We start from the raw sequence: 16,317 nt of genomic DNA, 5'->3' as shown, positions 1-16,317 counted from the left end.
ATCCAGACCTGATCCAGGGGGGAGGGGATCAGTGCTATTTGGACCTGAAACAAATATACATGGTTTCATCAGGACTGACAACCAGGGTCCAAAACTAGGACCAGAACCAGCTGATCCAAAGGCTCCAAAACTAGGACCCAGAACCAGCTGATCCAAAGGCTCCAAAACTAGGGCCCAGAACCAGCTGATCCAAAGGCTCCAAAACTAGGACCAGAACCAGCTGATCCAAAGGGTCCAAAACTAGGACCAGAACCAGCTGATCCAAAGGCTCCAAAACTAGGACCAGAACCAGCTGATCCAAAGGCTCCAAAACTAGGGCCCAGAACCAGCTGATCCAAAGGCTCCAAAACTAGGACCAGAACCAGCTGATCCAAAGGCTCCAAAACTAGGGCCCAGAACCAGCTGATCCAAAGGGTCCAAAACTAGGGCCCAGAACCAGTTGATCCAAAGGCTCCAAAACTAGGGCCCAGAACCAGTTGATCCAAAGGCTCCAAAACTAGGGCCCAGAACCAGCTGATCCAAAGGCTCCAAAACTAGGACCAGAACCAGCTGATCCAAAGGGTCTAAAACTAGGACCAGAACCAGCTGATCCAAAGGCTCCAAAACTAGGACCAGAACCAGCTGATCCAAAGGCTCCAAAACTAGGACCAGAACCAGCTGATCCAAAGGGTCTAAAACTAGGGCCCAGAACCAGCTGATCCAAAGGGTCCAAAACTAGGGCCCAGAACCAGCTGATCCAAAGGGTCTAAAACTAGGGCCCAGAACCAGCTGATCCAAAGGCTCCAAAACTAGGACCAGAACCAGCTGATCCAAAGGGTCCAAAACTAGGACCAGAACCAGCTGATCCAAAGGTCATTTCCAGTAGGTCGTGGACTGACCCCAGTGAATCTATGCATGATCTACTGGGACTGAGCAGATTTACTGAGTCTAGTTCAGATCCAGTCCTTTATCCAACACAGATACTACTGCTGTGGACCAGCAGGGCACCACTGCATTCTGGGAAATTAGCAGATTTAGACCACCTGGTTTAAATGAACACATTATTCTGATAATATTATGGCTTTATTGTCGGAAAATGACAACTTTAATCTCATACATGAATGACATTTTTGTTAAATTATGATTTTTTTTTTTATAACTACAACTTTGTTCTCATAACATTGTGATTCTTTTTGTATTTGACTTCATCATAAAATTACAGGTTTTATATCGATGGTCCTAATACTCTGTCGTAGCTTTATTCTCCAGTTCCTCCGTATTTGTAAAACTAGGTTAGCCTCAGTTTCAGTTAGTTTACTAATCATGTAGGAGCACAAGGTTCAGAATCAAAAAATGAAGACAAAAACCAGGAAAGATCTGATCATGAAACCAAGAGCTGCACTGAGAAGGACCGTTAGCCAAAACAATAGGTCATTTCAGGTCTGATTGGACCCAAAAATTCAGCATATATTAATGTTAGCTGACACCAAACAGGATCCACAGATCTAGGTTTGGTTTCCTGGATTTGTGGATCCATCTCCTCCTCTTTTCTTTGTCTTTCAGTGTCTGTAAAACAATAGCTCCCACTGCTTTAAGAACCTGTTCATACAATCATCTCACAACAGCTTTTCCCAATTTTTGATTCAATATTGTTCTTCAGTTTACATAGTGCTGAAGCCAACGCTGTCACTCATCTCCCTCTTTCTGCCACTCAGTGGGCAGAACTGCAGTGACTTCCACTAGCGCTGACGTCACGTGCAGACCCTCTGTACATTCGTACTCCTTCACCAAACAATAGCTGTCTGACACAGATCATAAGACATCTTTCAGTATTATGAATTCTCTTTCCATTTCATGGCTGCTGTGTAAACAAGAAGAGTTTTAATTTCTTTTGAAAACATTTTTGTGTTATTTTCCAACAACACAAACTCTGGCGTCCATTCCATGCACCCATGGCCCCATAAAAAACAGTTCACTGTAACTGGTTTGTTCTGACTAAAGGCAGAGCACACTGTGTTTCACTGGTTTGTCTTTACAACAATTATGTTGATCAGCAAAAAAATGACAGTTTTCTGTGAATAATTTCTGGAGTTTGTGTTGCTATAAGGTTACGAATAAATGATCAAAAAAAAAATTTTAATCTAGATTTCACAGTTAACCATGTCAAAATGTTGTGCATTGTGCTTATTTTAGTTCTGTATGGGAAACCCCAAACAATTCGTGTCACTTTGTTCTGTGCGACCTGCAAATTATTTTCATTAGTATTTGACCAAACAACTCATATACCGTACTTTACGGACTATAAGCCCCGCCCACCCCGTCTACAATGTCTCGCCACTGATTCATTGATGCCAAGCTTACATGCAGCAGCTCCATTTCCGTCTTTGTCAGCCGGATCGATTTATTTGCATATATTTGCTTTATCAAGTGTGACGTACACTCACTTTGATGAATACTGATGGGTGCTTCCATGAAACTGGGTTTATTTCAGTATCTGTCACTTTTCCATCTTTTTAGACCCAATAATAAAAAGTAAATGTCGACATGTTTTCCCCCAGGGTGGACCTAATGATGACCTCAGATAAATGCACAAAAAAATTATACTCTTGCTCGGAGCCATCCCATAATGAATGACTTTTTAATGAAATATTTTGGCTCAAAAAAAAAAAAAAAAATTGGGATATGAAAAACTACCTCGATGTCAGTGCATTAAATGTGAAAACGTGTAAATGGTCACAGATAGATAGAACAATAGAATGATAGATAGATAGAACGATAGATAGAACGATAGATAGAAGGATAGATAGAACGATAGAACGATAGATAGATAGATAGATAGATAGATAGATAGATAGATAGATAGATAGATAGATAGATAGATAGATAGATAGATAGATAGATAGATAGAACGATAGATAGAACGATAGAACGATAGATAGAACGATAGATAGAACGATAGATAGAACGATAGATAGAACGATAGAACGATAGATAGATAGATAGATAGATAGATAGATAGATAGATAGATAGATAGATAGATAGATAGATAGATAGATAGATAGATAGATAGATAGATAGATAGATAGATAGATAGAGTGATTGATTGATTGATTGATTTACTTTATTAATCCCCAAGGGGAAATTCTGACTCTAAATACAGACACTGTGTTCACTGTGTGGATCCTAGTGGTTTTTCTAATCCACACATGTGGGTTTGTCATCAATCTCAGTCTCATTCCAGGTTTGGTGTGGAACCCATCGTGTCCACTGTTGTTACATGCAGAATCTGAACATTTAAACATAAATAAACTGCGAATGATTTTGCAACAGTGGCCATTTTTGTGAAACCCTCTGTATTGAATAATTAGTTAAATTCCTAAAATGCACCTGTGACAGAATAAAGAGATATTAAAAAAATAGTAGCACGTAATTTTCGTGTCCTTTTGACCGTGTTTTTGTATTAAATATGATGTAAAATAATATTTTTTTAAAAATGTGTTTTATCTGAAAAATGGTTTCTCTTTTATCTCAGTAAATATTTATTATTCAAATAGACCCGAAGTGCTTCCAAACCTGCTTCATAACATTCGTCTACATCTGGATTGAATGTTTAACCCCCATGTCCTGTTTTTAGGACCAGTTTCAGAGAAGCACCCTGATATATTCATAATTTACCATGACAAAAAAAAAAAGTCAAGATCTGTCCAATTAAATGGAAGAACCATGATTAAGTCCTGGTATGGATTGTTAAAATTTTAATTTTAAATGCACACATACACCCATTGGTTGTCAGGAGCTTTAATGTAGGTGGTCAGAGGAGCTGATCAGGTTTATCACATTCACACACATGTGGAGGATAATTAGATGTGATGGAGCCGTCCTCCGTCTCTTACTACGCCTCTATAGGAGTTGTCAGCCTATCATATCAAACCCTGAGACTGTGTTTCAGCCTGTTAGGTTGAATGAAGTCGTGAAAAAGTAAGTAGGTAATACTGTCAAATGTGTGCAGACAAAGAGGAGAATGGAATAACGATCTGTGGTACGGGAAGAGCACGGAACTGGAGTATTATGAAATGTTCTGACATCCTATTCCAGTCATACCCATACACACTTCTGCCACTGCTTTGTGTTTGAGAATATGACACATTTTATCTTCACACCACCCAGGCACAGGCAGGAATTAAAATCAAATCCAGATCCATAAATCACACATAAACTCCACAACAGGGGTCACCTACCGCTCCAGTTCATACATGGAGTGGTTTTGTGTCCGTTTCTGAGCCCATAACCATGTTTCCACCAAATACAGTGATTTCTTTTAAGGTTTTAGGTTGTATTTTTTTTTTTTTTTTTTTTTTCACAGAGGTGTTCACTCTTTCAGTTTCTCTTTACTGTTGCAACACTGTGCAACACAAGCTAACGTTAGCTTAGAAATACAGTCACCTTCAATAAGCAGATGTCAGACTCCTGTAACACAGACTTCAACATAAACATCAAGAAAGAAGCAAACCTTCCATAGAATACCTAGAGTTATTTTATTAACCTGCATCAGTGGGAACCAAGGCTCTAAAGTCTTGGATTTTTTATTCTAGTTTAGTTTTATTTAGTTTGGACTTTTTTTTCTCTAAATCAGTAAGTTTTAATTAGTTTTTAGAGCAGGTTTGCTAGTTTTTATTAGTTTTCATTATTTTCTAAATGCTTAGTGTTAGTTTAGTTTTAGTTCAGTGGTCTCTTTTCTCTTCTTCTCTGTCATCGTATTCAAATCAATCCCAGACAGGACTCTGCTGCTTTAGTCTCCATGTTTCCAGGTAGAGTGGGGACCAGAAGACGACTGGAAACCACAAGTGAACACAAGTGATGGACCGCGAAGTGTCGTATGGTGACGCTAGATAAAATTGCTGGAGCGAAATAAATCACTTTCATATCAATCCGACGTTGACAAAGATGAAAACGAAGGGAATTTTATCCATATTTTTTATCTGTTTTAGTTAGTTTTGTAAACATACAATACAGTTTCAGTTAGTTATCGTCTTTTCTTTTAATTATAGTTTTGATTTATTTCAGTTAACGAAAATGTTTTTTCAATTCTAGTTTTTGTCATTTCGTTCGTTTTCGTTAACGATAATAACTTTGATGTGAACAGGTTCAGAACAATCCAGAATAACATCTCAGGTTCAATACTTTGTCCTGACTTGAAAAAGCTCCTTCACTTCACTTAAAAACTGGGATCTGTTCTGGTCTCCCATTGTTTATCCCACTGTGGACTCATTTTATAAATAGGTGTGTGTGTGTCTCAGTCAAATGCATAATTCTGTCATGTTGTCACATTGGCAGATTTTTTTTTTGCTTGAATTAAGCAAAAAAAATCTAGAATTAAGAAAAAAATAAATAAATTCTTGAATCAAGCAAAAAAAAAGAATCATGAATTAAGCAAAAAAAAAAAAAAAACAACTTGAATTAAGCAAAATAAAATCTTGAATTAAGCAAAAAAAAAAATCTTGAATTAACCACAAAAAAAAATTCTTGAATTAAGCAAAAAAATCTTGAATTAAGCAAAAAAAAAAAAAAAATCTGTAAGTAAGCAAAAAAATCTGCTAATAGAACAAATGAAAATCATCTTGGTCAGATTTCCTGAAATCAGCTTTTCCAGATCTATTGTCTATAAATCACTTCTTATATCTCAGTGTAAATTTCCTCTTTAGGTGATTCTGTCCGATTTGAAGTGTGATGAGATATTTGGACTAGAAATGAGACAAATACTCTTGGTCAGATTTAGATTTTTGCAGTGTAGAATCTCCAAGGTGGACAAGAATGTCCTGTTAGATTTGAAAAGTCCAACCTAATGATTGGACTGGATTTTCCACCATGATATTCAAATGAGTTCAGGTCAAAGGTCATGTTTGGTCATTCTATGGAACTGGAGACGGATTAAAGGCACTATTTCACTATTACATGTATGAATGATATAGAAGTGGATCCAAGTGCATCAGAGCTTACATGGGATTTGGAGGAAACAGACAATTCAAAGTGTTTTACATAAAACCTTTAAAGCATTACAGCAGGGAAGTAATGAGAAGTATAAGCATGAGAAAAAAAGAGAAAAAAAAAAAAACATAAAAACTTTACGCTTAAAAGAGAAGCAGTGCAGATCTGAACTGATGAATCAGAACTGTATTCAAATGCAGCTGAGAACAGGTGGGTCTTAAACCTGGATTTAAATAAACTATAAATATTGGTGGTTGAAGGTGATGTCAGATGGAGCTGAGTTCAGCATCTGGAGGTTTAGAGTTGGACAAGATCAATATATGGAATCAGAAAATGGATCCTTCTGGAATCAAACGGGCAACTATGTATGAGGAAGTTTATGACATTTGGACAGAAAGGACACAAAGCCTTTTAAATAATGCAGTAAAATTATTTCCGTATAAGTAGGGGTGGAAGAAAATGTCAGTTCTGCAATATATCATGATATTTCATTTCACAATACTGTACCGATATTAAAAAGTCCTGTATCGATATTTTTAGGTATTTATTCAGATGCAGATTTGGCGGAGGTTCATTTTTGTTTTTTTGTTTTTTTCTTTATCGTTTATATTTTATTCATTATTCTTTAACACTCTTTTATTAAATAATGTTCGTTCCTTTGTTTGGATTGAACTCAAATCCTGTTCTGATGTTAGTTGTGAACTAATAGAATCTGAACATTTGAACAGGATCTGAAACTGGAATGTCTGTGAAACAGAATTTCAGTTTGAACACAGGAACATTTGGTGATAGAACATTAGATCCTGTTGAGATCAAATAAAAAATGTGTTTAGTATTTATGCAGATTTCGGGTGTAATTCAATTCTTCGAGGAAATAATCATTATAAAAAATAAAAAAAAGAAACAAAAAATGGCCTTTTTAACAGTATCATGATATATCGTGACATATCGTATCGTGATCCTAGTATTGTGATTTGTATCATATCGCCACATTCTTGCCAATACACAGCCCTACATATAAGTCGTTTTAGGAGTTTGTCCGTATAGAGTCTAATAATATGAATTTGTTGTTGTCCTTTGGGCCAGTGGGATGTTGTGATTGGCTGCCAGTGAATGATCACTATGGAAACGCATGCATTCACTGTTTCAGTGTCTGAATAAGATGTCAAAACTATGACAGGTTTGTATAATTAACCTTTGTTCATATTTCATCTGCAGTTAGACGTAATAAGGCGCTTCAGTGCGATCCAGTTTTCATATTTGACGCTTTTCAAATTATCTGATTTATTTTGAAAATTAGTCATGAATGTTGTTAGAGAGATGCATAACACATGAAGGCCATTTCCATCCTTTTATGTGGGAATGTCATGTGTGTCTGAACAAAATGATAAAATCCCATGCTTCAAATGTGCCCGCATCACAAAGTGATATGAATTCTTTGAGAAGTTCCGAATCGCTTTTTCAGGACAAATAGACAATATTCCCATTTCTCTGAGTTAATTATCATATAAAAAGCTCCGGCTCCTGATAATCTGACTGCCGAGCCAAAGTGGGTTTTTACGGAAATGTCATTACATTTCAGAAATTTTCAAATTCCACATCTGATTAGATGAAATAGTCATTTGTCACTTCACAATGCATAATAGGCCTTTTCTGCCGCCTGCGAAACACTATTGAAAATGAGACATGAAAGGCTTTGTGTGATACAGTTAATGTGCTGCAGACCTGCTATTTGTTCTACACTTGAAGCAGCTGTTCCCATTTGAAGTGCAAATCTGGTATCGAGTACAGAAAGTCTGAATAATCATGGTTTCCAGATTTAGCCGTTTAAAGTTCCACATCCTTATCTTAAATCATCATATCAGTGTGCATCAAGACGGTGTGATGCACAAAGTCTGACAGGAGGGAAAGCAGTGCAGTGTGAGACGGCCCCCCCACCACCCACCACACATAGGAAGCATCACGCCTTGTACAGGAGTGGAACCTAGAGTACACATCCTGCTCTCAACGTCTCATTAAAGCTCCGGCAGAATTTGCCAGGACTGACATCTGAGGGAAAGCGACCGCAGAGCGACTCCCCCGGGGAGAGTGGGCGGCTCAGTGACACCAACTCAGCCCAGATTATGAATACAGATCTGCATTTTACACCAGCCGCGTTTACATGACGATCAGCACAGCGCCTGTGTTCACTGACATCTGTTTCCCATCAGCACGTCCTCATTTAGAACAGAACAGATACAATAATACACTGATCCAATACATGCAATATTTGACTGCACCGCCTTTGGGTTGGATTCACTGGAGACGGGTTTCCATTAGGGCTGCGTATCGGCAAGAATGTGGCGATACGATACAAATCACAATACTAGGATTCTGATACGATATGTCACAATACTGTTAAAAAGGCAATTTTTTTGTCTGTTTATTTTTTAAATGATTATTTCCTCGAAGAATTGAATTACACCCGAAATCTGCACAAATACTAAAACACATTTTTATTTGATCAGAACAGGATCTAATGTTCTATCACCAAATGTTCCTGTGTTCAAACCGAAATTCTGTTTTACAGACATTCCAGTTTCAGATCCTGTTCAAATGTTCAGATTCTATTAGTTCACAACTAACAACAGAACAGGATTTGAGTTCGACCCCAACAAAGGAACAAACATTATTTAATAAAAGTGTTAAATAATAATAAATAAAATATAAACAATAAAGAAAAACAAAAAGCAAAAATGAACCTCCACAATATCTGCATTTGAATAAATACCTGAAAATATCGATACAGTACTTTTTAATATCGATACAGTATTGTGAAATGAAATATCACGATATATTGCAGAACCGATATTTCCTAACAGCCCTAGTTTTCATTTCAGTTTTCTGCAAAATAAAAGCGATATTTCTACAATTTGGACACTTGTAGGTGTTTCCAGTGACGTGTGTTTGGCCTCTGATGTGTGTTTCACAACATGTTGTACTTGTAAAATAAGTTTAAGGCAGATGTTTGTGCTGAGGTTTTTTTTTTGTTTTTTTTTTCCAATTTAAAAATATGTTAAACAAGGCCAGTGAAAAACAAAGCACTGCAGCTTTAAGTGCTGTAATATGCATACAGTCATGCATCTACACATGGTGTTACCTCATTTTTTACTCCTTGCAGTGGAAGAAATCCAAATGTGTGGAAACAAAAGATGTTTTGCATAAATAGTCTGTTGTATTTATAGTTTCTAATAGTATAATACATCAGTTTTAAATAGCGCTTTTCAAAGTACTCAAAGACGCTTAATAATAATAATAATAATAATACATCGTTTTTCTAATGTGTTAGATTCCAGCTTTAAAAATATTTGCTGGTTTTCTTCCTTTTCTCTGACAGTAAACAGAATATATTTGAGCTTTTGGACCAAACAAGACATGATTGGACAATATATTTGATCATATTCCAACCTTTTGTGGACTAGACAGTGAGTTGATGAATCAGGAAAATAATCAACATATTTAATGAACAGTGACAATAACCCACAGCTGCAGCCTAACACAGAACATGTTCTATTATATTTACTCTTAAATGCTGTAATATTCATGAAGTCATCCATCCAGACATTGTTTTGCTTTATTTTTTTCCCTCTGCACAGTAACTAAAGGAATAAATCAAAAGGTCACCCTTTGTTAAAGAACACAAAAATAATATACTTTGCGTGTATTCCTTTTTGTTAGTTTTTAGAAAAAAAAGTCAAAATGTACAAATTGTATCTTCATAAATGATTTTTTTTAATTCCCCTTCTGTGACATTAAACTGAAAATCTTTGACATTTTGGTCCAAACCAGACATTTAAGGACAATTTTCTGGACAAAACAATCGATTAATCCACAGTGAATTTAACCCTTGACATGTTATATTTACTCTTAAATGCTGTAATATTCATGAGTTCATCCATCTAGACATTGTTTTGCTTTTATTTTTCCCTCTGCACAGTAACTAAAGGAATAAATCAAAACGTCTCCTTTTGTGAGAGCAAACTAAAAACCTGTAAGTGTAGTCCTTTGTGTGACAGCTGCACTCATGTGTGCTGCTAAGCAGAAAAACTTCAGAGAAAACCAACCAAGCCAAGGGCCAAACAGGAGCCAGCCCACTTGTTGTGTTTTGATTAAAAACGCTCTGCCACTCCTATAGGCAATGCTGCTGCTTTTGCTTGTTGTTTCCTCATCACTTTGTTTGATTTATAGCAGTGAAATTTCTCTCCCGCTGCCCCCCCCCCCCCCCCCCCCCCCCCCCCCCGCAGACTCTTCGTGCCTGTGGAACCAGTTCGCCTGCTCCAAAAACAAGTGCATCGCCAAACAGTGGCTTTGCGACGGCGAGAACGACTGCGAGGACGGCCTGGACGAGAGCGTGCAGATATGTGGTGAGTGCCCTTTGAAACGACGCCGGCAGTCTGACCTCCACGCAAAAGGTCACATCCGACACATGGCGGGCGACGGCTCCGTGCAACAGCTCTGTGCGCCCCTTTAACAGAGCTGGAAATGAACGGACAGAAATGAAGCGATCTTAATGAGAAAACAGATGAGTCCGCAGGCGTTTCTGATGATTGGAGTGGGCACAGAGGCAAATAGATTTTCCATCACTGAAGCCCAAGAGGGGCCGTTATTTCAACGGGTAAATGAGATGATGTTATGAACTGCACATGAAAAGACAAAAAAAACAAACAAAAAAAACAAAGTGTCATGAATGCTGGATGTACACTGCAAAAATCTAAATCTGACCAAGTGTATTTTTGTCATTTCTAGTCCAAATATCTCATCACACTTAAAATCAGACAGAATCACCTGAAGAGGAACTTTTCAGTGAGATATAAGAACTGATTTATAGACAATAGATCTGGAAAATCTGATTTACACAAATCTGAACAAGATCATTTTCACTTGTTCCACTGGCAGATGTTTTTGCTTGAATTACCGATCGATCACCACCAAAATTTAATCGTTTGTTCCTTGTGCCAGTATCAACATTTCCTGAAAATTTCATCCAAATCCGTCCATAACTTTCTATCTTGCTAACAGACAAACAGACAGACAAACCCCGATGAAAACATAACCTCCGCCATTTCTTGGGGGAGGTAATTAAGCAAAAAAAAATCTTGACTTAAGCAAAAAACATCTGCCAGTGGAACAAGTGAAAATGATCTTGTTCAGATTTGTTGAAATCAGATTTTCCAGATCTATTGTCTATAAATCAGTTCTTATATCTCAGTGAAAAGTTCCTCTTCAGGTGATTCTGTCTGATTTTAAGTGTGATGAGATATTTGGACTAGAAATGAGACAAATACACTTGGTCAGATTTAGATTTTTGCAGTGTGTAAGTGGGTTGCATTGGATAATGATGTGGCCAAAACCTTCCCTGAGAACTGTTCTTGCTAAAAAAAAAAAGTCCCATTTGTGAATGCCAAAAGTAAAAACTGTAAAAAATAAATAAATAAATAAATAAATAAATAAAAAACAAAAACATATATGTATATATATATATATATATATATATATATATATATATATATATATGTATATATATATATATATATTTTTTTTTTTTTAAACACAGTAAAGGAGGAAATGTGTGTGTACTGCTAATATGTGCAACGGAAACCCAAAGGTCATTAAATATGTATCTACATATGTGGAGGATACGGCCACATTCCTTGAATTAATACATCCATAAAATATACATCTATACATAAATATACATACAATACAACATAAAAGTCTTATTAGTCGGGAAACGGCGGTGAAATGCCACCATCTGTGAGAAACAAGAATCACACAAGGGCTTTGGATGAAGTAAATAAAAAAAAACAATAATATATTATTAAAATTGCATTTATTTTTCCTAATTTTGTATGATTTTAACAATATCATACCTGCTACTGTTACTTAAGTTGTAATGAACATGTATAAATGATAAACTGAGACAGAATAGTGTTAAAATTGCACTGATTTTTCCGAATAAAATTTCAGGTAAATTTTATTCACTTTTTTTAAAAGACGGTTTATGAATGCAAACATTTTCATTAATTTATTTTATTTTATTTCATTTTATTTTATTATATTGGTTCAGCTCAGTTGAGATGGGATGTGATGGGCAGATACATGGATGCACAGTAAACTGAAGTACAGCTGTTCAAACTGGAACAGCTGTTGTTAGTAGAACTGTCTTGTGTCTCCTCTGGGCTGTGGTCCATGTGACCCGCTGTGTCTCCTCAGGTTCGGTGACTTGTGCTCCAGGCCTGTTCAGCTGTCCCGGCTCCTACGCCTGCGTCCCCAAACGCTGGCTCTGCGACGGCGAACGGGACTGTCCTGACGGGAGCGACGAACTGTCTGCAGCCGGCTGCGGTAAACGCCAACACCATGACTACAAACAGAAAACTCAAACAATCCCAGAATTAACATGGATGTCCTCACACACATGGACCAACAGAACCGTTACTGTTTGGAATTCTGAAGCAGATTAGCGTCAGGTTGACTGTGGATGTTGTGCTTGTACTGCCTGATGTGTTTACAGGAAGGGAAACATATCAATTAGCTCCTGAAGCCTCTCATTTTCCTTGTTTTAGCGCCCAACAACACATGTGATGACAGCTCGTTTCACTGCCGCAACAAAGCCTGCATCCCCCAGCGATTTGTCTGTGACCACGACGACGACTGTGGAGACGGATCTGACGAGTCCGTTGAATGTGGTAAGTACCTCTAATGTACTCTATTACCCTCCAAGAGTCAGTATTCACAGATTTTTATTGTTAATTTATTAAAAATGCACAGGACACTTCCACTTACTTATTTATTTATTAAAGCATATACACTTTATACTGCCTGCACTTTTTTATAGTATTTCCTGCTGCTGTGGTGTTGTTGTTTTGTGTATTGGGTTTTTAATCATTTGAATTTACATTTTTACACATTGTGCCGACACTGAAGGAGTAGCCACCCTCAGTTTCATTGTAACTTGTTTTGCAATGACAATACATAAACTCGACTCGACATACACTAGTCTCTTTTCCATTGACCCTCAAATTGCATGAATATAACTTGTGTATAAAAAATTTGCCTAATGGAAAAACAACAATTTTGCCAAAACTCATTATTCGGGGAAAATTTTTTGTTCTTGCAAGAGGGTTTTTTTTGGGACGTAGCGAACTTGGTAAATAATGCAAAACTGCAATGGAAAGACCATGAACAAAAACATGGATGATGATGGATGTTACAACAAGAGAGGAAGAAGAGTTTTAAAAGAAACATGGTGCAGTATGTGTGGACACACCAGGAAACCACATCATTTTGATTAATTCTAGATTCAAAACAACAGATATTTATGTTCGTCCACATGTTTATGGAATGACTTCTGACATCTTGTGATAATAAATAAACAAATCATGATTATCGTAAGTTATTCAAGCTATCATTTAGATATCCACTAAGTGTAGTATACTTCAGTTTTAATCGGTTTTCTATCTGTTATTTACATTATTAGGACTCTAAACAGATGTTATTAAATCATTAAGGAAGTAAAAATCATGTGTTCTGTTGTATAAATGTGAGATGGGGGTGGGATTTAATACGTTTTCTTCTTCCCACTCCTTTTTGAGCAGAACATATTGAATTTGTTTGTTATTACTAGTGTGACATGACAAAAGCTATTTTGTCTTGATTATCTTCATTTATTAATGTATTTGCTCTGATATTAGTTCCTTGTACATATAAACATGTTTTTTTTTCTTCTGCTCAAAACAAATAAATGAAGGAAATGAATGAATGAATGAATGGAATCACATTTGTGATTTAATGGAAAAAGCCAAATTACACACTTCTGTTTTTTCCACATTTAGTAAATATCAGTAGTTTTGCACAGATGTCCGATGGAAAAGTGACTAGTGTTTCTCTCTCAAATTGTTATTTAAATGCTCTACAATTTAAAAAAAAAAAAAAAAGGTGAAAATAGAATATGAATAAATACACACTTAACTTATACAACTACTTACCACTCGTAGTCTGAGCTCACACCAGCAGCTTTAGTAAGGTTTTTTTTTTTCTTTACCTGTTGTGGTCCGCTGTTTTAAAGCCACATTTGCATGGGACTAGTGTTACCTACGGACCTCAGGTAATTTATACAAGTGCAGACATCTTCTGTGATCTGAACCCTGGAGCTGCGTTTGAGCCAATTTACAAATACAGTTTTCATGATTTATCACACACTATTATGAGACCGTTTACAAAAGTACAACACTTACACCAGCAGCGTCAACCCCCCCCAAAAGAAAAACCCAGAAATTTAAAAAATCAAATGTTTTTTTTGTTTGTTTGTTTTTTACAGTTTGACTGTTTTTGTTGCAAAGCACCCCCATTTAAAGAAAAAAATGGAGTATTTTCCAAAACTAAACTGCAAAAAGGATTAATCACAGACTGATTACACTCTATGTATTCATCATAACGTACTCCATGTGTCATCCCCCCCCCCCCAGTCTCTCTATATCTCTATCGCTCTCTCTTTTCTCCTCCTTTACTCTCTCTCTCTCTCTTTAACCCCAACTGGTCAAGGCAGACAGCCATCCTTCAGGAGTCTGGGTCTGCTTGAGGTTTCTGCCCGTTAAAGGGAAGTTTTTCCTCGCCACTGTCACCAATCACAAGTGTTTGCTCCTGAAGGATTCTGTTGGGTCTCTGTAAACTTAATTTGATTCTGATTTGAATTGATAAAGCACTTTGTGACTCTGTCTGTGAAAAGTGCTCTATAAATAAAATTTACTTTACTTTACTTTACTTACTTAATCCATGTATCACTGCTCGGTTGAGAATATTCAGTTGAGAATCCACCGTCGGAAAATGAAAAAATGACTCGTTATTCCATTATTCATGTGACAATCAAAAATCAAAAAAACGAGTTGTTTTTCATTCTTTCGATTTTACACACAAATTAAAAAACTGGAAATAATCAAATGCACCAAATGTGGGGTTTCATGTTGACATTTTTGATCTCTGATTTGGTCTGACCCGTTAGTTCCTGACTTGTTGGTGTGTTGTTTTTGACAGTCGTGGGTTTGCTGGTATTCTGTCTAATGCATTCTGCGATAATGGAGAATTTGATGTTATTCAGAGGCAGCAAACGCGTTACTGTGAAGGAGAACGACATGACAACTGAAAAAATGGTCGGGATCTTTCAGGGGGTGTTGTTTTGTCTAACACAGTGGGAGACAGTCTAAGGAGAAGACACTTCAACTAACACAAGTCAGGAACTAACGGGTCAGACCAAATCAGATATCAAAATGTACACATGAAACCCCACATTTGGTCCATTTGATTCTTTCCCATTTTTATTTTGTGCGTACAACTGAAAGAATGAAAAACAACAGTTTTTTTTATTTTTGATTTGTACATTGATAACACTGGTCTACAGTTTTTTTTAGAAATGATTTGCTTCAGAGATTAAATGTGCTAAATGTTACATATTTTAATGAGATTAATTGGAAAATAAATGACAAAAGTGCCGGTTTGCTGATGTTTTCAAGGTATATGATGAAGTGTTATTACACATATATATTGGTTTATATACATTTATGTAATAGTTTTCTAAATCTTCCACTAAATAGAACCTGTAAAGTGAATGTATTCTAATGTGCAGACAGTGTTTGGAAGTAGATCTTGTAGCTCTGAGACAAATATTCCTTTGGAGTCAAACCCATTCTCTCGTTAATTCTTGAATTTCACATTTTGACCCAAGGCTGTATCTTGGAAAGTTCAGCCAACCAGCATTTTGGACTTGATTTTTCTTCATCAGTGACTCTCATGTGGTAAAATTTCATTACTTTTATTCTGGAAGCATTTTCCTTGTAGACCAGTGTAATGGAATAACGAGTCATTTTTTCGTTTTCTGATCCTGGATTCTCAATTGAATGTTAGTTTAGTTTATTTATTTATTTCGAATATGCAGCAAAACCAAGTAATCCCACTTAGTCTTTACAAATGAAACAGATTTTAAGAAAACAAAACAAACAAACAAAAAACCTGTACATATACATGAAAACAAAGTGTGACTTCATTTGCATATTTGAAAAGGAGTGGGAAGAAGTAGAATTTATGTAATTCCACCCCTTCTCCACACAACAGTCTATCCTTGAGCTTCCTATCAACAGAATATAGGAAAAATCAAGCCCCTTGGATTAGCTAACCTCACTTCCCATCTTCACATACACATATCTACATACATACAAACATATATACAAACATACATGCATACATACTATGAAAAGAACTAATGATACACAGATTAGGATTGTTTGTGTTGAAGTTCTTGCAGATAATGTCAGTCATTCTGA

At 36.4% G+C, this 16,317-nt stretch overlaps 1 protein-coding gene across 1 annotated transcript in view; it reads left to right on the top strand.

Moving 5' to 3' along the window:
• The window catches only part of lrp1bb (low density lipoprotein receptor-related protein 1Bb), a 930,516-nt gene that overhangs the window by 743,366 nt on the left and 170,833 nt on the right, over window positions 1–16,317 (top strand). Inside the window, exons 51-53 of the mRNA XM_030124596.1 lie at window positions 10,249–10,368; window positions 12,218–12,346; window positions 12,568–12,690. Coding sequence (XP_029980456.1) covers window positions 10,249–10,368; window positions 12,218–12,346; window positions 12,568–12,690 — 372 coding nt within the window. The remainder of the gene's footprint in view (window positions 1–10,248; window positions 10,369–12,217; window positions 12,347–12,567; window positions 12,691–16,317) is intronic.

Source organism: Sphaeramia orbicularis, chromosome 21, assembly GCF_902148855.1.
Source record: "Sphaeramia orbicularis chromosome 21, fSphaOr1.1, whole genome shotgun sequence".
In the NCBI taxonomy this organism is placed as follows: domain Eukaryota; kingdom Metazoa; phylum Chordata; class Actinopteri; order Kurtiformes; family Apogonidae; genus Sphaeramia; species Sphaeramia orbicularis.
Note: the sequence above shows the minus strand (reverse complement) of the source record. Positions and strands in the feature narration are given on the sequence as shown.